The sequence below is a fragment of the Osmerus mordax genome, chromosome 8 (genome assembly GCF_038355195.1).
Source record: "Osmerus mordax isolate fOsmMor3 chromosome 8, fOsmMor3.pri, whole genome shotgun sequence".
Classification (NCBI taxonomy): Eukaryota; Metazoa; Chordata; class Actinopteri; order Osmeriformes; family Osmeridae; genus Osmerus; species Osmerus mordax.
The window spans coordinates 8250717-8273947 of record NC_090057.1 but is presented as its reverse complement, the minus strand read 5'-3'; the positions used below and the strand labels follow the sequence as shown (position 1 = coordinate 8273947).

The following is a 23231-nucleotide window of genomic DNA, read 5'->3' as shown; positions in this document are numbered from 1 at the left end:
GAGAGTGTTTGTGTATGTATGTGAGAGAGAGAGTGTGAGAGATATTTCAGGTGTGTAGTGTGTGGGTAGAGAGATACATTGTGAGAGAGAAAGTATATAAATGGGTGAGAGATCGGGTACATTCCTAGAGTTCTGGTAGCCAGGTAATCCACTACATACTTAGCTAGCAGAGGCACAGCTTATCTGGCACTTATGCCTACTGGCCTGCCCTGGATCCAAGCTCAGACATCTCTACCTGGTGTAATCCATTACTGTCAACAGCACGGTTGCCTTTTTTCTGTGGCCTCATTGATAAATAAAAGTAAGCCTCTTTGAAATAGTCAGCGCAGACTTCATTTCAATATTTGTTCTTGCACAGTGACCATGCTTTTTTTAAAGGTGCCATCAAGACTATATAAAAATATTTACACACACAGATTAAATAGATTTGGCTACACAAAGTTATTAAGGGACAAGCATGAATTATAATTCAGCATAAATATAACAAAATAACACACTCAATAAACAGAACTCCAACAGACAACAAGGTGGCTGTTCAGACTGAAAGGTTTATTGTACAGTCAGTGTGACAATGTGACATAAAAATGTAATGGCTTGACTCATGTTTCCTCCACTACAGTACGGATGGTCTCTTCGGTGATGCACAGAGCCAATCAAATCCCTTGGTTTTCTTGGGGCGGGGCATCACCCCAGACGCTCTCGTTATTCACTGGTCGCTTAAAACTGAGCCCATGCTCTTCTAAGCCAATTGAAGCCGTCAGCCGATCTCACGACTTCTTGTAGGTTACAAAGGCGATTTCGTATCCGCTGCGTAGAGTTTGAATGGGATAGAAATTGGCAGGTCTTTACACACACCTGGCCAGCATCCTTGGCTCTCAACCACTAAAGACACAAACATGGACATCGTGAAATCATTAGGACACCCAGAGGAAATATTCAACCTGTTCAAGTTTAAAATGGGGGGCTGCCGCACTGTAATGCCCAAATTGGACTATGTGAGTAGAAAGGACCTCTTGGTCTTCCTGAAACTGTTGCTACGAAGCTAATCTAATTTATGCACATGTGTGGTACACCATGTACATCTGTGATCGGCTACAGCTCACAACTCAACTCCATTAGGTACGGTCTCTAGAATAAACGATAGACAGTAGGCTAGTCTATTACACTTAGGCTAAATGTGCCCAGTTTTACTTGGCTATATAATGCACCAGCATCACATAGAGACTAGTCTACTGAAAAGCTAGTCATGATTCTCCCAAAAGGGAACGGGAAATGAAATTGCGTCAAGACGGATAATATCAGCAGAAAAACCTTGCATGTCTCATGTTCTGCTTCAGGTAACATACACTATTAAGACGCACTATTTGCGGAACAGAGAACACCGGAGAATATCGAAGCCTAAACAATAAAGACGTGACTATTATAGTGGTTCAGACCCAATATTAATTGGTTAAATCGCGTATTCCACTGGCGTTGGTCCACGTAAAGGGAGAGGATGACTCGGTGGCTGAGATTTATGCCTTAATGAGCTTTGAGAGTTCACTGTAGGGAAAGGATGCTGTGCGCATGTTTGACTATTAAGTCCCACCGTTAACCACTCGGTTTGACCTAGAAGACCCCTGGCATCAGCGTGTAGACTACTTTAAGCTATAAATCCTCATGATGCGAAAACCTTGTTATGTAACAGTCCATGTGAGTCGGGGGTTGGGGCTTCAGCTGAAGAAAAAGCGAAGCTTGATACGCTGTCAAGCTGACAAGCTGTCACTATCGAAGTAGAAAACTGAAACTGCAGTGAAATATTTTATAAGCACGCAGTGGCAAGCAGCGTATTCTGGCGATACAGGCCGTCGTAGGTATAGGCTACCTGTCTCTACTATTACCTACCGCAAGGTGGTAGCACATTACCACTGCAAATCACGTTATTTAGACAACTCCCTTTGTTGCAGTGTTATGGAAAGTCTTGTTTTCAGGAAACCTCCGATTTATGTGCATTATATTCAACCATGAACTAATGAACAATTATGAGTACATTTTTATAAATCTCTTTCGGTGCTGCATTGAGTAGCAATTGCAGCGTCTTGTAAACGTGTGTGCAAGTTTAGATCGACACGGCCGCCTGAAAGTCATTTTCATGTTCTATTCATGTGGTGCCTGCGAGGTGCTGCTGGCCTGCTTCCAGTATTTCAACAAGTAGCCTAAGTTACGAAATACTGTAGCTTGTGTTTGTGTGTTAGCTGAGGTGGGAGGGGCTCCTTACACTTCTTAACTGTAGGCTGCGCTGCACAGTTCCGCAAGTGTATGTAGACTGACTTGATAACATTACTGTGGGTGGGATAGGCCCATCCTCCCATGTTTTTCTCTACTCAGTAAGTGACGCCCCTACGCCGAGTACACGCTATTATTACGGACCTCCTAGCTTTAACATTCCACAACACCCATGTCCTCTACTGCGCACTTAATAAGTTTGTTGTGGTTATGAATCATGAAACTGTCCAGTTATTGAACATGAACACCTGAGCGGTTTCATCCCTCTTATGGCCGGAGCTTGTTGTAAGTGTCTGGTCACCCTCTCGGTGTTCAAACGCTCGTTAACTGTCACGCCGCGGAGCCCTGGACCCGCCTTACGGTCAATCTTCTCCGGGGGAAGGCGCGACCGTGGCATGCAGGAAGGATGTTGGGCCGCCCGGCCGATCCGGTTGAGAACCGCAGCTTCTTACAGACAACCCATGTTTCTCTGTTTCTCATGCCAGGACTCCATGAGGGACAGTCTGCGGACATGCTACCTCTATCTAAATCAGACAAGTCGAAGTTTCGCCGCTGTTATCCAAGCACTAGACGGAGAGTTACGGTAAGTTATTTGAGTAAACTTTCTCCAAAACGTCCCCTCAGGTACGGGGCGTGTCTCCAGCATCCCTGGACAAGCAGTGGTCGCCAGAATAGGCATCTTGTCAACCCGTTTGGACGCGTACACAACTTTAGACCGTTTTTGATGATTAACATTGACCTTGAGTGCATTTTCTACCCTTAAATGCTTTATGTAGTTCTAATAACCTACTTCAAGTCCATGCCTCTGCACGCTTTAAATGATTTAGGTTATTTCACTGTAGACATAGAGGTACTGCTGTAAATATCTTGGAGAGGGAGAGCAAAGGAATTAGATCACGTTATATCTAGGCCTACTCCCTTTCACAGGACTGCCACTATTTTAAGACCCTGTTGAGTTTACAAAAGTGACACAGCTGTTTTGAAAACAAATCTTAGACTTTTTGTATACATGCGTGTTTGTTCATGTATACGGTTGCATTTATTCATGTGCGTGTGAGGAATTCTTCTCATGTGTGTTTGTGTGTGTATGTTTTCCCTTGACCTTTTGTAGATGAGGTCTGACAGCTGTTCTGAATGTTGTCAAGCTATTCTGCAGAGCAGCCGACACTAGACCTCTCTCTTTGCACTGTGTTCAAACTTCAGACACTTCCCCGTATACTTTAAAAGCATGCAAAAATACTTCTGTGCAATAATATCTGTTCATTTCCCTGTGTCTCCCCCCTTACCTATTTCTCTCTCTGCCTCTCACTCTCTTGTCTCTCCCACCTCCTCTCCAGACATGCGGTGTGTATCTTCTACCTGGTCCTGCGTGCCTTGGACACTGTGGAAGATGACATGAGCATCCCTCTGGAGAAGAAGGTGCCAATGCTCAACGACTTCCACACCTACCTCTACCAGGCTGAGTGGTGCTTCAAGGAGAGCCAGGAGAAGGACAGGCAGGTCCTGGACGACTTCCCAACGGTCAGTGGACCCTTCCTGTGTGACCCTGTTAAACTGCTTAAACTCACTCAGTGTAAATGTATTGTATTATATGTATTTATACAGCCTCCCTTCAGGCCTGTGGGTAGATACCTAGTCAGCCTGCTGTAACAGATATGTGTTAAAAGGGTCACTCACATGCTTAGTTGTACCAGGTTCTTTCTTAACCGATTGTAAAAGACAGCCAGGCATAGCAAGTGTTGGAACAGCTGTGTCTGACCTAAATCAGGTCTTCACCTGTCTCTCTCTGTGACCTCAACGTGAACCCTGCAGATTTCTCTGGAGTTCCGGAACCTGGGTCAGGAGTACAGGGACGTCATCTCAGACATCTGCCACCGCATGGGGGTGGGGATGGCCGAGTTCCTGGAGAAGAAAGTAGGCTCCATGAAGGAGTGGGATCAGGTTAGTGTTGTCTCGGTGTTGCCTTAATGCTGCCAGAATGTTGCCTCAACGTTGCCAGCTAAATTGTCATTTAAGGAACTTCTCAGTCGGTAATACCCTCTATGGAAGTGGGTTTGGGGTCCATTGTTCACCAAACCTAGACTAACATGTTGAGCTAAAGCCCCCTCCTTTATACGACTTCTGAACACTAGAGGCCCTTGCTGGGGAGTAGTTTGGTAGAAAGAAAATAGTTCCTACATGAAAGCACCGTTCCTCTCCCCTCCCTCTGTCCTTCCACAGTACTGCCACTATGTGGCGGGGCTTGTGGGGATCGGCCTGTCCCAGCTGTTCTCAGCCTCTCAGCTGGAAGACCCTGAGGTGGGCGGCGACACAGAGCTGGCCAACTCCATGGGCCTGTTCCTCCAGAAGACCAACATCATCAGAGACTACCTGGAGGACACACAGGAGGGACGGCATTTCTGGCCACAAGAGGTACGAGCCGGACGTTTTGTCGGATGGGCAATCGCTCACTGATATGATGTAGGAATGTGTGTGTGCGTGTGTGTGTGTTTCTTTTCACCATGTGTGTACCTCTGCCTGTGGACAGGCATGGAGCCAGTTCTCCTCTCACCTGGAGGACCTGGCCCAGCCTGACAAGCTGCACTCCGCCCTGTCCTGCCTCAACCTCCTGGTGACTGACGCCCTCCGCCACGTCCCCGACGTCATCGCCTACCTCGGCCGTCTGCGCAACCAGAGCGTCTTCAATTTCTGCGCCATACCACAGGTAGCTAATCACAGACCCAGACAATAATGGGGGCGGGGAGGGGATAACGTTTTGTTCAGGCAGGCACCGAATAGTTAATATTTGCATCACAGCGGACACCTGTCATTGTTCACAAACAACAAAAATAGAATTAAATTTACAATCAGGTAAATTCTATTCCAGGTTTTTTACAAACCAACTCAGTTGTTTATTTCAACGATGTTGTTCCCCTTCTGTCCAGGTGATGGCGATAGCGACCCTTTCTGCATGTTACAACAACCCTCAGGTGTTCCAGGGTGTGGTGAAGATCAGGAAGGGACAAGCTGTTACACTAATGATGCAGGCAACCAATATGGCCACCGTGCAGAGCATCATAGCCCAATACAGCCAAGAGGTTTGTGTGTTTGAATTTGTCCTCTTCCTACATCATTCCCTCACACAATAATTATACAAGGTCATCCGTTAAGAGTAGAGGGTATGGATAATTTCCTTTACAAGTTAACTTTTTTTAGTTACTGGATTCTCTCTGGCCTCTCTGTCCTTCCAGATCCTCCAGAAGGTGTCCTTGTCTGACCCCTCCAGAGACCAGACTCTGCGTATCCTGACTGGGATTCAGGAGAAGTCCTCCCTGTCCCAGTCCAGTCTCCCGTCCCGCACCCACCACCTCTCTCCCATGTACCTCTCTGCTGCCATGCTCCTCGCCGCACTCAGCTGGCAGTACCTCAGTACTGTAGCTGCTGCGCAGGCTCCGGGAACCTCCGACATGAAGGGAAACTGAGCTTGGCTTTAGCCCAGCTCACCCTCATCCGTTCTGGGGTGCACAGACTGAGAACACCCCCTCTCTCACTTCCTCTTGGAAGTCTTGTTCTCCTCTTGTCATAGAGATGTCCAGTCTCTTAGCAAGCTGTCCTGTTCAAACCCACTGTACACTTGATGAACGAACAAAGATCATTTCAAATAGTATCTGCAATACTTTAAATACTTAAAGTGTAAAGAGTGTTTGCTTGAGTCCGATGGATTGTGTTTGGTTTTGTTGGAACCAGCCAACTGGTTAATTTCTGCCAGGCAAGACTTTTGGCCCTTGTTTGTTTGGGTCAGATAAGGAAACAGGATTGTTGTGTTGGTATGTTTGACAGAGATGTACCGTAGTCCATCTTACTTCCTGTAACCCACACCATATGAACAGGTAGTTAGATACAGTAAGTGGTGATTTTCTTCTTGTTTATTTTTAAAATAAAATCTTAGTTTTTTAGGAAACCTACAAAACCTAAAAGGTTTTCCATGTTCCCTGTCAGGTTTAGATTTTTCAGAGCAATCCTTTGTTTATTTGTGGAAGCTTTAATGAATCCATAGATGTTTTATTTGGGATATAAGGGATTTCTTTTAAAAATACATATATATTATAGAAAGATAATATTATTCACACTTTCATAATTGTCAGTGTGATAGTGTGGGTTACACTTTCTGATGTGTCGGCGTGATTAGGAGACAAATCACACAAGCAAATACACATTCACAGAACAACACTGCTTTTCTTCATCTCAGTTCTTTAATTTGGTTAGCTTTTTTCTAATCAGTAGTCAGTCCTAATATAATATGTAATCTCAAAAGAATTCTTTTGTTCCCATGTTTTAGTCTACATTGAAGAGGCCAAGTCGTATTCACTGTTAATATGGATTCAGTTTCCTCTCATGCTACTACCTTTGGTCCTAATAGTCAAATGTGGTTTTGTTTGGGCAGTTTCCCACAATGAAATGTGTGCAAGTGTAACATTTACGTTTGCACAGCACTTAAATCCAAGTTTATCTTTCTTTATCTTAGACCTAAGGATTCTTCCAGATGAATGGAAGTTGAGGACGAGGTGAGGAAGTGACTAGACACTGGGTTTGACTGGGGGACAGACCAGAGCATAGTAGAGAGTGCAGCTACATAGGAGATAGCAGGCTGCTAAGTGTCCTTAAAGCACAGCTTTGGTGAGTAGAAAGACTAGACGTGTAACTTTATACGGAGCCAAAGGAGACTTATAAACATTGCTATGTAATGTGATAATTTGATTTGTAAATAATTTAACAAATATATACCAAATTAAATGGTGTCCCTGTGTTTTCTCTGGTTGCAGTGGGGGGATGTGGTTTTGCATGTTGATGTCTTGTTGACAGTATGATGAGGATTTGACAGTTCTCAGAAAGTCTGAGGAAGCCCATATCTCCAGCCGAACTTGTCACACTCCCTCTTGACCAAGGTCCCAGGCTCAGCTGGGCTTGTGTCATTCTCCATCTAGTCCAAGGCTCCATGGTGAATGCACTGTGGCCAGGGAACTCTGGTGTTTTATCCTTTGGGATATAGATCGATATCGTCTGCTAAGACGTTTGATCTAACTTATACCTAACTCCTTCCTCATTTTCTAACTTAGACTTAATCATTTAATTTGTGATTGACAACAAACTATATTATGACATAGAACTAACTACCTTAGATTCTTTGCCTGGATTTTCTATGAATAAATAACTAAATGTACAGGACAAGCTCTGTTTATGCAAACTATCCTCCAGCCTTGACACAGGTACACAACATTGCCTTGGCCAGGCTTCTCATAAGGTCCATTAGTATTGGCCACCCATTAACATTTCCGATGTCATATTTGTTTACGAAAGCACAATGTTGGCACAAAAAAAGCATATCAGCCCTTAAATTTAGGACCCTTGGTACAATTATGCCAACCTTTGGAAAGACACCTGTCCAGTCATGTGAGTTTTATGTCAAACGTACCAAACTGTCAGGTGACACATATGAAGGTGTCCTGTAAAAAAGGAACAGTTGGTGGAGAAACAAAGCAGTTTGAGAGTGTTTCAGAGACAGAGCTGACGTGGGAAAAACAAAGATTACGAAATATACAGGTAACTTCTGAAAATGTGCTTTTGGTTCGTTGATTTGATTCCTGTGTTAGTCTGACTTCTGGTGCCATAGTCATGATGTCCAGGAACAGTGTTCAGATCAAACTACTTTTGTCCTGCAGTGTGGTCATGCAGTATAGAGACACAGATATTTCTTAATTGCCTCACCATCACATCTGTGTTAAAGAAATATGCAGTTTCATTGTATTGCTTTTTACAGATCTTAGACACAGCCTGTTATTTCAATCTATGAAAATGAGAAATATATAGAGCATAAGTATGATTTCAACAATACGATTTGTTATTGCCATCTGCTCTTTTCCCTTTCTATCTTTCTCTCCCTTTCTCTTGTCATCTCTCTCACTCCCCACCTTCTCTTCTTTCTCCTGTCCCACACACACACCACCTCTTCTCTCAGTTCAGGATGCGTGCCCTGGTCCTCCTCTGCTTCCTGGCGGTCTTGTCTGCTGGCTGGGCAAGGCCCCGCCACCCTCTGCTCTCCTCTGAGATGATCCAGTACATCAACAAGCTCAACACCACCTGGAAGGTGAGACGCAGGGAGGATTGCAGAACTATGCATCTGGGTCAAATTGTCAAAACCCAATGAGATATTTAGTATATACCAAATGTTGCATTCTTGTTGGTAGCGGTAGTAGTTGAAGTATTGTTGTTACTGTGTATTCTCTACATGACATCCCCACTAACTTCTCTGTCTTTCTCTTTTCCTTTGCCTCTTTCTTTTTCTTATCTCTTTCTCCCATCTAGGCTGGACAAAACTTCTACAATGTTGACCTCAGCTATGTTCAGGGTCTCTGTGGCACACTGCAGAACAAACCCACGCTGCCTGAACTGTGAGTGCATGAGACACACAGAGGAAAAAGTGTATGTGAGAGAGAGAGAAATCGGGGAAGAGATAATAAAGAAAGATAGAGAAAGCAATAGGCAGTGAAAAAAAACTTAATGAATGAAAGAAAAGCGAGGGTAAAGTCTGAGAGTACAACTGTGTGTGTGTGGGTCTCTGCCTCACTCTAACCCATGCCCCCCCCCCCCCCCCCCCCCCCCCCCCAGGGAGCATCCAGCTGGAGTCAAGCTGCCAGACACCTTTGACGCACGGCAGCAGTGGCCTAACTGCCCCACCATCCAAGACATCAGAGACCAGGGCTCCTGCGGCTCCTGCTGGGTGAGAGGGGAGGGGGGCACTGAGGGGGAGGGGACGGGAGGAATGGAGGCGTGAAGGAGAGTGAGGGGGGGGGGGGTGTGGAGTGAGAAAGGAGGATATGCATGGAGTGAAGATAAAGGTGAGTAGGAATACACAAATCCTAGCAGATTAAAACTGTTGTTTTGACTAGGTTTACAGGTAACCATAAAGATAAATTGTTGAGCGTATGGACACTCATCGACAGGGTTTTATTTTACCCACAGGCCTTTGGAGCTGCAGAGGCTATCTCCGACAGATTGTGTATCCATAGCAACGCCAAGATCACTGTGGAGATCTCTGCCGAGGACCTCCTATCGTGTTGTGAGGAATGTGGCATGGGGTGAGTGTTTTTGCGTGTGCGACCTTTAGTCTTATAAAGGTCACATTTTATGCATTGTAATAATGTCAAAAAAGCATATAGCTAAAATGTGTGATTGTGCACAGGTGCTTCGGAGGTTATCCCAGTGCTGCCTGGGAATACTGGGCTAAATCTGGGCTGGTGACTGGAGGCCTGTATGGCTCTAATAAGGGTGAGCTCCAGAGACACCTGCTGCTCCCAACCTCCCTGTATGTTCCTGCGGAGGATCCACCTTACAGAAATATCAATGGGTCCACTGAAATATCTACATATAATGGAGAAATAGACCATCAGACTTTGGCTTTATTAACCTTTTTGGTGCATGTAATATTTGTGACGTACATGGTTTCAAATCTTCGATCAATGGTTTCAAATCTTTTTGTGAGTATGTGCAGTTTGTACATACTTCATTTGATATGCATGTATATGTGTGTGTGCTTGTGTGTGTTTGCATGCGTGTCATCCAGGCTGCAGACCCTACAGTATCCCCCCATGTGAGCACCACGTCAATGGCACTCGTCCTCCCTGCCAGGGCGAAGGGGACACCCCAAAATGTCAGACAAAGTGCATCGATGGGTACACCCCCGCGTACGAGAAAGACAAGTACTTTGGTAAGAGTTCACTCTGAGATGCACCAAGTATATTACAGCACTGAAATATTATTGCAGGTAGCATATACTGAAACTCTGTGTGTTGTGGCAGTGTGGTTATTAATATAACTGTTAATAAATGGTTCAGCCTCCATTTACTAACATGTGACAGGGTGTGTAGTAGGACAATGATTTAGGGTGCAAAAACATATGCATCAAATACGAATCAATATACACATTTATTATAACTATATAGTATAGTATTACTAATAAAAACATTTATATCAGCCCTGGTACAGCTTTTGTGATTTTTCTGTCCGACTCACAAATCCACTTCTTCTTCAGTTGTTGGTGCTCACCTCTCTGTTGCCCCCTGCAGGTAAGAAAACATACTCCGTGCCCTCCAAGCAGGAGCAGATCATGACTGAGCTGTACAAGAATGGGCCTGTGGAAGCAGCCTTCTCTGTCTACGAGGACTTCCTCCTCTACAAGAGTGGTGAGAAAGCATATCTCAACTGCACACAAACATGAATACAAACCCATGAACTGGTTCCAGTATATTCAGCCATGTCTATTTTTCCTTCTGTGTCGCCAGGTGTGTACCAGCATTTGACTGGGGACATGCTGGGAGGTCACGCCATCAAGATCCTGGGCTGGGGGAAGGAGAACAACACTCCCTACTGGCTGGCTGCCAACTCCTGGAACACAGACTGGGGAAACCAAGGTACTGAACATGCAGAGCTTGCCTTGTCATTGGACTGGATGACGTCGTAACGCCCAACCCCTTGAGATCACAAAAGCCTGTGTTATCATTTCAACTACATGATTTGATACAGGATGTAAAAGTGTATTTTTGTAAAAGGGCTTTAAGTGGGAATTTAAGACTGACAATGAGCAAGTATCTGATGTGACTGAGTTAACCTTGACACTTCTTCACCATCCCTCCATGCTCCTGTTTTCCTGTCAGGGTTTTTCAAGATCCTCCGTGGTGGGGATGAATGTGGCATCGAGTCCGAGGTGGTGGCTGGAATACCCCAGCTCTAGACTGCACTACAGGAATCAACAGGACAGTCCGATTTTGACATGGCTACTTATATTTGTCTTTATGTGGTCTGTCCATGGCAAGCCTTCTTGGTTTAATAAATTCATTTACTGTGAAGTTTTTGTGCCCTTACTTAGCAATAGTTTGTTTTTTAAGGTAAAGTATACATAAGCTACCATTTATTCCATTGGAACAGATACCAATCCAAACAATTTAAATAAAACACATTTCCATTTTCTTTCCCTTGTTTTTTTATATACACTGCAGTTTTCAGGCCAATATCGATCAACTTTATTTTTCTCAATAAAGGTTAAATAAAAAATAAAGTACAAAATCTAGCCTGATAGTTATAGTGTTTGATTGTATGCATTAACATTCAAACACTTCATTTTCACATCGTTAGAAAATAGAATTTAATATAGATGGAGTAACAAAGCCATACATGGTACAGTTCCAAAATATTAATTGCTTAGAGATATTGTTCAGCATTTTTTTTTCACACATGCTAAACAGAACATCATCTAAAATAGAGATGTAAAAGCATCACATCAAGTGATAAACAGGCATATCATACATGTATATGTAATATATAAAGCAGTATAAAAGAGGTACATTGGTAGACAGACCAACAAGGCATAAACAACTGTAAACATTTCATATGTGCTTTTCATGACGCCAGCGTCACCACGGATCAACCGCTAACTGCCATTGTCAAGGCAGGGTACAAAATAATTGGCATGATAATATACACAATGACAAACTATAACTCTACAAGGGTCCTACTAGAATATGTATTTTGACCAATCTTAAAGTACAACACCTGTATTTTTCAACCGGTAGACATTGGCAAACCACAACACATTAAATGTGTGCCTCTACAATACAACCTAGGCTACTTGTCTTGTCCGTGGCAGGTGAATAACAATGCACCATGTTGGTAGTAGTGTTTCCTCAACAACTTTGCTTCCAGTTGTACGAACTTCATCAACTGTCCATTTTTGTAAAGGTGGTAGTAGTAACTAGAAGGAACTATGTATAATCAACAACAATGACACTTAGCAGAAAACTTTTTTCCCCAGAGCCAGCTCCCGTAGAATTCACAAAGAGGCGCCCTGCATCTCCAGGTGTTTGGGACAACAGAGTCTCCAAAGTTGTCCAGCTTGGAGCTCAAGTGCTTTCACTCACAACAACAAAAAATATTTTCTTTTTAGCCAATTCCTGGTGGAGATATATTGTGTCCATCAATTTCTCTTTACTCTGTGGCAGCTAACTGTTCTAGCAGGGGGTTGGCTTCACTCTCTGGGGTCTTAACGCTGTCTGTCCTGACGATGCATGTGGGCCGGTGGAGGTTGAGCATGACCATGAGCTGCTGCCTCTCCACGCGAAGCTCCTCTATCTGGGCCTTCAGGTCTGAGTTGACCATCTCCAGGCGCTCCGATTCCTGAGGAGACAGAGCAAGTAGCAGACTTTGACACAACTTAACTAATAACACAATTCTGAGCAACCACATAGCCGTGTAGAGACTGTGCTTGGCGATATGGTCTAGGAAATCATAAATAAATGTAAAAAGTATTTTTACAATGTCCTCAGAGCCCCCTCTATGGGTGGAGATGAAACGTACCTTTTGAAGGAAGTCTGTTCTCTCCTTCTTTTTGTTCCGACAGCGAGCCGCGGCCACCTTGTTCTTCTCTCTTCTCCGTTTCCTCCTGTCGTCATCCTCCTCCATCTGAAACAGGAGGGGGGGGGGGGGAATACAAGGTGATTAGTTTCCTTGATAAAAAATAAATAAAACACATGCACATATGGTCAATATTTGTGGCTATTTTCTTTTAATAGAGAATCTCAGATTGCTTAGAAACAAAGTCTGCATAAAACATAGTGCCTGCTTATTAGGAGACCAAAATATTACTTTCGAAATCTGGATTCTTTAACCATAACCCAGATTGAAATCATTGATGTTATGCAACACGTAAACTACTACTCCTAATGTCCATGTGGGGGCGCTACAGGTAAAGTAATCTGAAACAGTTACAAGGAGCTCAATTTTTACTGCCTGTTTAATATCCCAGTTGTATTTCATTTGCCCTCATACAATGGCACAGAGGAGAACAAAAAAATTGATTCCATTTAGACCCCAACATCCTCTTTTCATAACAAACCCACCCAACAACACTCTCTCTCGCTTCAACCTGCACTTCAATCTTTCCTCCCGCTTTTAGTCCTTCCCTCCCAGTCTCCCCCCTCCTCACCTCTTCCTTGATTTCCAGTGTCCTTTTCCCCAGCCTCCCTAGGAAGTGCAGAGGTGAGAGCATTGCGCCCAGGTTGCGGAAGTCGGCCAGCTTGAGCTGGTCTGTCAGCGTGGTGGCAGGGATGCCCGCCAGAGGCCCCAGGCTGGGCAGGGAGCCCGCCGTCAGTGAAGGGTCAGGGATCTGTCCCGGCATCATGTCCTCACCACCCTCCTCCCCCGCTGGAGAGGAAAGAGGGGAGAGAAGGAGAGGGTGGGGAAAGTAAGAGGGAGAGAGACTGGTTAGGACCAAAGTTATTTTTGAACAATTATTTTTAATGGCACACCCAGAGAAGCTTTGGAATCCGGCTTTTGTAGGATACAAATGCATGACCTCTAGAAAAACTCCTTGTTTTCTGTGGGAATGGAATGATGTGGATATTCATTAGATGTTTCTAAATGGGACTGATTCACAAGATGATCAAAAGTCCATGAGGACTCAAATGTGGCTGGGATTCATGCATACCATCCCAACCACCAGTGCTGGCTTTCAACAATAGGGGGCAATTTGAACAGTTTGACCACAGCTATTCCTATGCAATCAAGGAAAATGGAGGAGTAAAAAAAAAAGAAAGTGAGGGAAACAGCAAGAAATAGGGAAAAAAAGAAAGAAAAACTGTTTACTGGGCAGGGAGGAGGAAGTAGCTGCAGAATTAAGACATCTCTCTAATTTACTGGAAGACCACGACTGGGAAAACTCCTGATGGCCAAATAAAAAACAAACGCTGCAGATGTGAGCCGTTCAGGAGCCTCAAGTCTGCCCATCCCTGCGTTCTACACAGAACACAGTGAATGAGAGAACCGCCAGGACAACAGCAGAATCTTGCAGAAAAGCATGCTCATCTGACGTGTATAATGTATGGTTGAACATGGTTACTAAAATATTTTATATCTTGGGCAAATACAGGCTTCCATGGTGGTAGAATTTGATTTGCCTCAGGATACAAATCACATTTAAAAAAATTCATTAATTCTCAGATTTAAGTAGTGAAAGTATCTATTATCTATGGGCTTTACAGTCAGTGACAACAGCTCACATTTTCCTGCTGAGCTACATACTGCAAAATGTCAGTTCAATAGAAACAGGTAAGATGCTCACTATACAAAAAGGTATCTGTGCTTGTCTAGCTTGATAGCAAAATGTGTCCATTTGTGACCAGGTAATTGAATGACTATTGAGGGAAATGTATTTTTAGTTGCAAAACTAGACTTAAAACAAAAGCCAGAAGGGAGGTATAAAAATAAATATATAAACAGGGTTATGTAACTCTTATTCTGACAATCTCCTCCCAGCCACAGACTGGTATTTAAGTCTTTCTGTCTTGCACTGCGCAAGGAGTTTATTGTTGGGCAAATGGAATTGAATCAAGTGGGCGTATTTTTACTGGGTGGTGCAAACTGTACTGTGGTGTTACTCTATTGGTCTGTCACCAGTTCCAGCTGCCCGGTAACAGTTTAAAGGAGAGACTCTAATTGGAAGGAAAATATTCTGCTAGTTGAAAACTTTATTTTAAATTGGTCTCATAGGAACCCCTTAGGGAGGTGTGAAAAGACTAGATTTAACCTCATCTACCATTGCTTTTACTCATCACGTGCCATAAAAGAAAGTGCAAGGACAGAAAAACAATACTATATTTGCTAAGAACAGGTTCTTTAAACACATAGAATCAGTCGTACTTCAAGTCCTAATCGCTAACATTAAGAAAGAAACTTTCTGACTGTCATTAGGCTGAGGAAGAGAACCATGATGGTGGACGACTACATCCTCCAGCATGCACCCTGGTCTTCTGCCACCTTGAATATGTTCCCTCCAACAAACAGGTTCTGGAACCTGTCTCCAACAAGCCAAATTAAATTTCTTGCCACTTGTTTTTTTTTTTTTTGGAAAAACCACATTTGCCCCACCACATTTGCACAGATACACAACTGCCCCCCCACCCCCCACCCCACCTACAGTACCTGATCCCTTTAAACACTGCATTTGGAAGGGAAAGACCCCCGTCTCACTATGTGACCTGTTCTAACATGCTAGCCTAACTCTGCAGACTTCCTGTTTGTCTAGCGTTCACTGCATGAGGTTAGATCACAGAACAGAACAGTCCACAGAGACATGCCAGCCTGAGGGCAGCAATGTTCACACTGAGAATGACTGGAACAGACATCATGATTCCTTTCAATTATCAGGCATGAAATGAGCTGTCTTTTTTCTTCTCTTCAAACCATTTTCCTGGTGTTATTTCTGACGGGGCCTACTCTTAACAACTGATGGTATTTTCTAAATTGAGCGATTTCCTTTGGAGTGAAAGTTTATATTCAGTATACTCAGTCTGTTACAGATTCTTATAAATGTTCTTGTTCACTGCTCTTTGAACAAGCAGACATTAAAAACAGACAAACTTTTATTTTACATTCTACTTTGTTTACCAATGAATGTCTAAACACGCTTAAACTCCAAACAAGGCCCAACAAAGACCTCCAAGAAGTTGACCCGTTCATCGTACCCCAGACCTGATTTTACACTTATCAAAGGAGGGGTGTTGGAGGGGTGATTTTTTTCTTTCCTTTTCCTCTTTAGTTTTTCAATTTCTGTCACCGATGGCCGGCTGCCCGGGATTAGCAGTCATTGTTTGATGATGCAACGCCTCAACTGTGTTCACGCAGTCAAGCAGAAAAGCCGGTTCCACGGCACGGACCCAATCTGGGACAAAGACACCCACATAAGGACTGGGGGAGTGGGCAGTATTGTCCGGGGCTGCCCAGAAGGACCAGGGGCCAGCACATGGAGGGTGGGGAGTGGAAATGTCATGCATTAGTTATGAAACATAGACCCAAACTTAAGGCCGACCCTGGCAGGGGCCCAACAGAAACCTCATCTAGGCCCTGACCAAGAGGTGGGTGGGTGAATAAGAGTGTGTGTGTGTACTGTGTGTGCACATGCAGTCCAGAGTGTGTGTGTGCCACGAGTGCAGGTACATATGCCTGGTATACACTGTCTTTATACAGTATACATGCTTGGTATACACTGTCTTTATACAGTATACATGCTTGAACGCCCCTCGTTTTTCACTCGCATACTTCATCTGTCTTCAGGTCGACCAAATGGGTCCATTTCCTGCTTCATTCCTGAGGGCAATTAGGAGCTCCAAGGCTGAGGAATTCAGCCCCTCACCATCAATACCCAGCAGCACGACTGGAGTCCCTATTATCCTCCTCCCTACAAGGGAGTGTGTATGTGTGTGCATCAGCATGTGTGTCTGTGCTTGGTAAAAACCAATGTATTACCCTGCATATTTGCTTTTTCAAAACAACAAATGCAGATCTATTGAAACATAGTGGTGTAACAACATGGCAGCTGAAGGGAGGTGCCATTGTAACCTCCCAGGTCATAGTTCAGATTTGCTAGCTGTATAAAAAAAAAAAAACTAATTTGGCTGAAATACCTCAAGCTTTGTGCTGTGAGGCTTGTAAATCTCACGTCTCTAAGAGTCATGACATTATCAAAGCAGACATGTTTTCTCAGAGTGCTCCTTTGATCCTTGTTTGACTTTGCCAGCTCTCACTTTGGACTGAGGCATCACCGGGCACCATCTCTCACACAAAGTCTCACACAACTCTGTGGCATACAAAAAACACACCTTTGCCATTTGTCTAGCTATGTCTGAGATCTCAAAATGAACAATGAGAGTGAAGTCTTAGCCAAGCCACGTATTGCTGAACTGGCCAAGGCCTGAACAATCATCATTACATCTCGCACTCAGACAAGATATGTGCTGAGTATCTGACCCAACCTTTCGCAATCCTCTAGAGAGCCAGAAGAATTTGCTATTTTGCAGGGACATTACAATATATCAGTCCCACAAAACCCTTGTTATTTTCACATTGATAATACACAAGCATGAGGAACAGACAAAACAAAATGGGTTCTCGATCTTGTGGTCATTGAACTTCTTGGGTGTGAGTGTGTGACTGACTTTGGGGACAAAAAAAACAGATGTTTTACTGCTTTCATTTCTCTCTCGCTCCATCCCAGGCGTAAAGCAGGCGTACAGCACATGCACACATTGGTGGAATCAAAAGAATGAATATTTTGCTAAATTAATTAATAGGAAAATAGGCATCTCTCTGAACACCTGCTATGGAAACCAAGGAGCAGTGATTAGGTTTAAATTTGTAGATTTTGAACACTTTTCTGGAAAGTGTTACTTACTGCAAAAACATTTTTATGATAACTGAGCTTCCTAAAACCTTCTAATTATCAAAAGACTTAGTAGAACACGCATCTTTACATCAAATCACCAACTGGTCTCTCTGAATCTGTCATTAATGGAGTTTACAAGCCTACATGCGTCTCTTTGAAATGATAAGGCTAAAATTGTTGTTGTCAGAAGATTATGTAAACTGGCAGCAAGTGCTCTCAGTACTGACATTAATTTCCTCGTCAAATCCTGATGCAAATCATCCACTAAGGAAACTAAGCGTTCTCATCCACTTGGGTAGACTGTTGTTATGAACCACACACCCACAGTCATAGTGCTCTACATGCAGTCCTGCCTTCCTGTTTCAAGGCACCTGCATTTCTCCATCTGGGTTGTGTTTGGAGTATGGAGTTATCTGCATGACAAAATGTTGGCAATTTGACTAAACCTTGAAATTAACGTATAGGCCAAACTTGCCAAATAATATATTTAATGCTGCCTGTTGAAGCAATCATCAGATGATGCAATCTGTGGTGAAGGGTTCCACCATGGCCGACACGTGGCCTCAGATATTTCCTCATGTCAGGATGTTTGCTGTAATCGAACAACCAGGATGCACGGTTTGTTTCTGTCACTGTGAAGTTACCAGTTTATTCACCTTTCATGAAAGGTCCAAGTTCAGGTCCATTAGAAATCTTAACCTTTAAATTATTTGTCATGGTGTACAATAATAATTTATTGAGAAATAAATCCTATCCGATGTGTGAATTATAAACAATACATGCAATTTAATATAATATTAAACCCTAAAAAATCTATAAAGGCTGCACGAGTGTGTATTTGAGTATGACATGAGACATGACAAAAAAGGCTTATCCCAAAAAATCTACTCTAAAGCTGACATGTTGTGACTACAACATGCAATCTACACTTGTGTGAGGCTAAGAAATTAGTTTCCCTTCCAAAGGTTCGAAACAACTAAAGGAATTTGGAAATCTGGAAGGCATTGAATATTAACTCTTCGAAAGTCTACCTTAAAGACTTGTAAAGGGCCTCCACCGAGTGTTCTGCTTCATATAAACATGTTATTCCTACTCAGAACCTACATAATGTCTTTGTAAGGCTACACTTTTTTTTCCAAGGAGGCCACTTCCACAGTGGTGGTTTGGTCAACAAAGTTCCCATGCCATGAGGACTGACTTTTTGACATTGAAGAGACCTTGCAAATCCAGAGATACAAGGACTTGTCAGGGGGCTCCCAGAGTCATAGTGAGTCACCACTGGCTGTTACATGGATACATGTAACTCGTCTGCTGTAGTTAAGAGTGCAGCCTGGCTCTCTCAGCCCTCCAGAGAGAGGCACTGGAAGGCATTTCTACCTAAAATAAACCTGTGCGCGCCCACGTATCCCCCCCCCCCCCCCTCCCCCTCCGCCCCTGCCAGCGTGCGCTGCCTGTTGGCTCGCCAGCCCTGCCCCAATACGCGGCGGCGTTCCGTTTCTGCAGAAACCGCACCACTGATGTGCCCGGGCAGGCACTTGGGCATTTATACAACCCCATTACACACAAACACACACAGAGTGGGGCTTGCAGTTAAAGTCACACCGTGAAGTATCCAAACATTCATTGAATGACACACATCATCAACAACATCTTAACTTACTGAGCTCATCAGTTAAAACATGACGTTCATTCTAATAGCAGATAAGCCATGTAGTCTCCAGATGAGTTACTAGTAGGCCTAACTGTTGGCCAACTCGTATGTAGTCAAATCTGGATAACCCTACCAGTAAGGTAGGGGTACCTCGGCCTAGAGGTAGATATCTCAGAATATATTATAGAATAGAGCAGAATATACTATAATACTCTGACTTTACAAGTAGTCATGCTCACTGACAAGAGTTTGAGTCTTCATCCCAAGGAAGGTGTTTCAGTTCACAGAGACCGTGTCTTATAAAGTGGTGCACTGAAAGCAAAGCACCCTATCAAAACACCATTGCCAGTTCCTTGACAGCTCCATGCTGTGTGATATGATCGACTAACTTGCTGCTTCTGAATGTTTCCCATATAGGCTAGGCCCAGTCAGTCTGGCAAGCATTCAGGACCCCATTCCAGATGAGTCTCACATATAATAAATAGTTAGAGGGCGTTTTCACATTTGAAAATGTAAAGATTAAAGTTTATAGAAAGGAAGTAGGCTATCCTCATATTGTGAACGGTGAAGATATGTTTCCAGAAGATATGTTTCCAGAAGTAAACTATTAACAGAGACCATTTCCTTCCATGTCTGCTAATGACAGAAACTTCATAAAGCTGAATTAGAGTAGCTTGAAAATGATGTTGACTAATTAAACACTTACTTTGCAGTTAGTCTGTAGACCTCTGATCTATGGTATAATGATGTCTGGAGGCTGTAAAAAAAAAGGTTGGAGAAAAAAAAAAGTTTGGGTTATTTTAAACCGTCTAAAATATGTAATTAAATGCCAACTCACAATTGGTATACCTAAATAAAAAAAGATATATACACTGCTAAAAAATTTTTTGCCTCAACTGCAACAACGGAGGTGAGCTGCAGGGTTTAAGATCCTAGCCATCATTGCTGACTTTTGGAACAAACAAAAAAGCCACTCATAACTAAAGAAAGATTTTCCCCTCCTCGCATGTCTTGCTGAGCGGTGTATACATATTCCTGAAAACTTAACTGTTGAGTCTATGTAGGCTACGTTACATAATGATCGGCTGATGAGACAACTAAGATTAACTAAAATATATAAATCCAGTTAAAATGTAACTATTACAAATGGGCAATTCATAATATTCCAGCCACACGTGATTCTACGACTGCAACGGTTTATCGTTACGTTGTTTCACTTGAGACAACACGGTTGTAACAATGAAGCCCGAGTTGAGCACAAAAATTCGGCATGAAAAGCGGTGGCCTATGATGGCTCCACAATCGACATCCGAGTTCTTTAACATTGCTAGCCGATATCAGATGGTTATGAAAACAAATGATTTGTTACTGTTTTAACTTAAACCCTGAAAATTCCATTATTACAAAGACTAGTCGACACTGATTTGTTATAAAAGGCTTCAAATGACGATAAGGAATTGTAAAAGTAAATTAAAAGTGTGAAAGTTACTTGACTTTCAGCTTAATTCAAAACGCGAACTTTCATCACTGAGAAAAACGTGTTTATTTACCTATTCGGGGTCCAGAATCGGAGACGATGATATAGTCTTATAGAATCGGATGTAGGTTTTGAGACTAAAAGTCGTTGCATCAGACGGTTTAAATACTGATCGGTATCTGGGAGGGCTCAGGAATGCGGAAATTGTTGTCCTAGACGTAAGCATGGATGAAATATAAGAGGTTGTTCGCTCCACCCCTAGCAACCAAAAAAACACAGACAACATACTGAGAGGAAACTTCTGGCTATGTCCGGAGACATAGGCGTAGTTTACCCATGCAACTCAAAGTTGTGGCTGTAAACAAAAATTTTCGGCCTTAGATATTAATAGCATTATAAACAACTAAATGTCGCAGTACACCGTGCTTTACAGGTATACCAACAGTACTTGTGACCTACTGGGTCTGTGTGACTGTGTGACACAGTGTGTGTGTGCAGCAGAGCAATTTAATAAATGTAGCTGTGGAATTTGACGCTACTTCCATTCACACTCCTGTCACTTCACCCTGCACCTGCTGGTGCAGGGTATCTGCAGGGTCATACCTGCAGAATACCCAGCAGGTATTCTGGTATTCTATTTGTGCATGTCTGGCCTATCAATAAGACATATGTCTATCTTTTGCAAGTGACCCATTCAGCAAAAAGCATCAGTCACAGATGTTCACAACTTAACCTCTTTCTGTCTGGAATAAAATAGTGAAACTAATCAAAAAGCATTTTTTTAAGCAAGAGTTTTCTTCTGTTTTCCTAACAACTGACATAGTATGGCAAATTTACACTTAACAATTTGTTATTAGGAACAGTTGAAGGAGCAGTGTGTGGGGAGGTAGAAGAGATGTCATTAACTTCATCATTTAGTGTAACTCCGGAACATTCCAGAAAAAAACAGCTGGGATAGAGATGACTGGTATGGCACGTGTTGTCTCCCTCTAGTGGCAAAACATTAATGTTTACCCCAAAATCTACAGTTTTATGAAGTCAGTCAAATATAAGCTTATTTGAGTGAAGATTTGGGATTTGGACTTTCCATGGCCTGCACCAATCCTACCTGCACCCTGATCACATACTTTTTTTATTTGCACAGCAGATATCATGAGAGTCTCTCATTGGTGCTTCAGTTTAATGAGGGTTGAAGGGCAAAATGACAAAATGTTTTACCTGCCAGTTAACTATCACATTCCATCACTCCAGCAGACCTTAAACCATTGAAACACATCCACACACTTCCTATTTAGGCTAACGTGGAATTAAGGCCAAGCATTTTTTCCTAAATATAGACACTTGTGTGAGTTGTAACTCAATAAGAGATAATAGAAGAGCTTGTGTTGAGTCTACCGAACTTGCCATTGAAAAATGTAATCTTGTGAACTAAAACTATTTTAAGTGAAGAGTCTACAAACCAGTATGCCATGTTTGTCAACCCTGTCCCTTGTCAGTCACCCTGTCAATACTTCTATGCAGCCCTGGTGAATCTGTGTCAGGATGCTGGTTTGATTGTCTTGCCTGAGTTGAAGTGACAGCGCTACACTATGCCCTCTCAGCCGTTCCACCTGGAACAGCCAGACAGCAATGCCATCCGAACCAAACTGAAATCCCCCCCTCCCCCGCCCCCCTTACACGTTACTTATTTTAGATTCTAATTTAGTTCCGCTGTGATTTATGTCTAGATCCTAAGGGGGGGGGGGGGGGGGGGGGGGGGGTGCGTCATAGTCTCTCCAAACATAGATGACAAGTTTGGGAGAGGCATTTCACGACTAGAGGGAGGAGGAATATAAGCAGAAGTGAAACAGTGGTGGGGAGAGTCTCACACAGAGTCAAGGGATCTGGCTGTGTTGCTCTGCTTCAGACCCTCTACAGACCAGGATGAAGAGTACATCACGGAGGACCCTCTCTCTCGGGTCTGTGAAGCAGGTAGCCCACAGATGTTCATCAGTACTGGAAGCCACATGGCTCCAGTCTAGTTGGCTCTTCAAAAAGGATAAAATAATAATAATAACAATCTCTTATGATGGCATTTAATTGAAAGCAAACCAGTCTCAATGTTAACATACAGTCTCATCAATTTATTGAACCTAAACAAATCAAAGAAACATGTGCTAGAAATCATTTCTTAGAACGTCCCCTGTTTAGGCTGGAGATCGTTCATCCCATTCAGAATCTATGTTCAGAGTTCACCAATTGTGTGAAGGAGAACAAATCACTTGAAAAACCAATTGTTCCCAGAGGAAAGACAATAAAAAATGGCTGTTTAATGATTAAATGTATTTTGCCCATTTCAGTCTTTCCACACACTGGCCAAGGCCATGATTGCCTCAGTGCAACTCTACTGTATATTTACATTAAAACATGAGGTTGGGCACCATTGCCTGCATCTGCTTCAAATACGAATGGTGTGCTTAAGTGGTTATTGGTTTTACAAGCATAAGATAAAGGCATTCATCATTCTGTCTAAAGGGTGAGTGTCAAGGTGTAATAGCATTTTGAGAAACCGTTGAGTTTCATGTTCACATTATTTCAAAACAGGAATTTTT

The 23231-nt window shown here is 43.0% G+C and overlaps 3 protein-coding genes across 5 annotated transcripts; 2 read left to right on the top strand and 1 right to left on the bottom strand.

Moving 5' to 3' along the window:
• Positions 1–896: 896 nt before the first annotated feature.
• On the top strand, positions 897–7043 carry fdft1 (farnesyl-diphosphate farnesyltransferase 1). Of its 3 annotated transcripts, XM_067241150.1 has the most exons (8): positions 897–995; positions 2751–2848; positions 3603–3786; positions 4078–4206; positions 4486–4677; positions 4793–4969; positions 5190–5342; positions 5496–7043. In XM_067241150.1, the coding sequence occupies exons 1-8, from the start codon at positions 897–899 to the stop codon at positions 5724–5726; spliced, it is 1263 nt and encodes a 420-aa protein (XP_067097251.1). In that variant the 3' UTR covers positions 5727–7043. The 3 variants fall into 3 exon arrangements, with proteins under 3 accessions (XP_067097251.1, XP_067097250.1, XP_067097249.1); XM_067241149.1 differs by lacking the exon at positions 2751–2848 and having other exon boundaries at positions 900–995; XM_067241148.1 differs by lacking the exon at positions 897–995 and having other exon boundaries at positions 2469–2848.
• A 1221-nt stretch (positions 7044–8264) lies between these two features.
• Positions 8265–11147, top strand: LOC136947222 (cathepsin B-like). Its single transcript, XM_067241146.1, has 9 exons — positions 8265–8389; positions 8608–8693; positions 8911–9022; positions 9265–9380; positions 9485–9570; positions 9866–10009; positions 10368–10484; positions 10584–10712; positions 10956–11147. Exons 1-9 carry the CDS (start codon positions 8267–8269, stop codon positions 11030–11032), a joined length of 990 nt encoding a protein of 329 aa, XP_067097247.1. The 5' UTR covers positions 8265–8266; the 3' UTR covers positions 11033–11147.
• A 974-nt stretch (positions 11148–12121) lies between these two features.
• jdp2b (Jun dimerization protein 2b) lies at positions 12122–20812 on the bottom strand. Its single transcript, XM_067241147.1, has 5 exons — positions 20714–20812; positions 19870–19920; positions 13280–13497; positions 12652–12756; positions 12122–12471 (listed from the first exon to the last, which is right to left on the bottom strand). The coding sequence occupies exons 3-5, from the start codon at positions 13472–13474 to the stop codon at positions 12283–12285; spliced, it is 489 nt and encodes a 162-aa protein (XP_067097248.1). The 5' UTR covers positions 13475–13497; positions 19870–19920; positions 20714–20812; the 3' UTR covers positions 12122–12282.
• Between the last annotated feature and the right edge of the window lie 2419 nt (positions 20813–23231).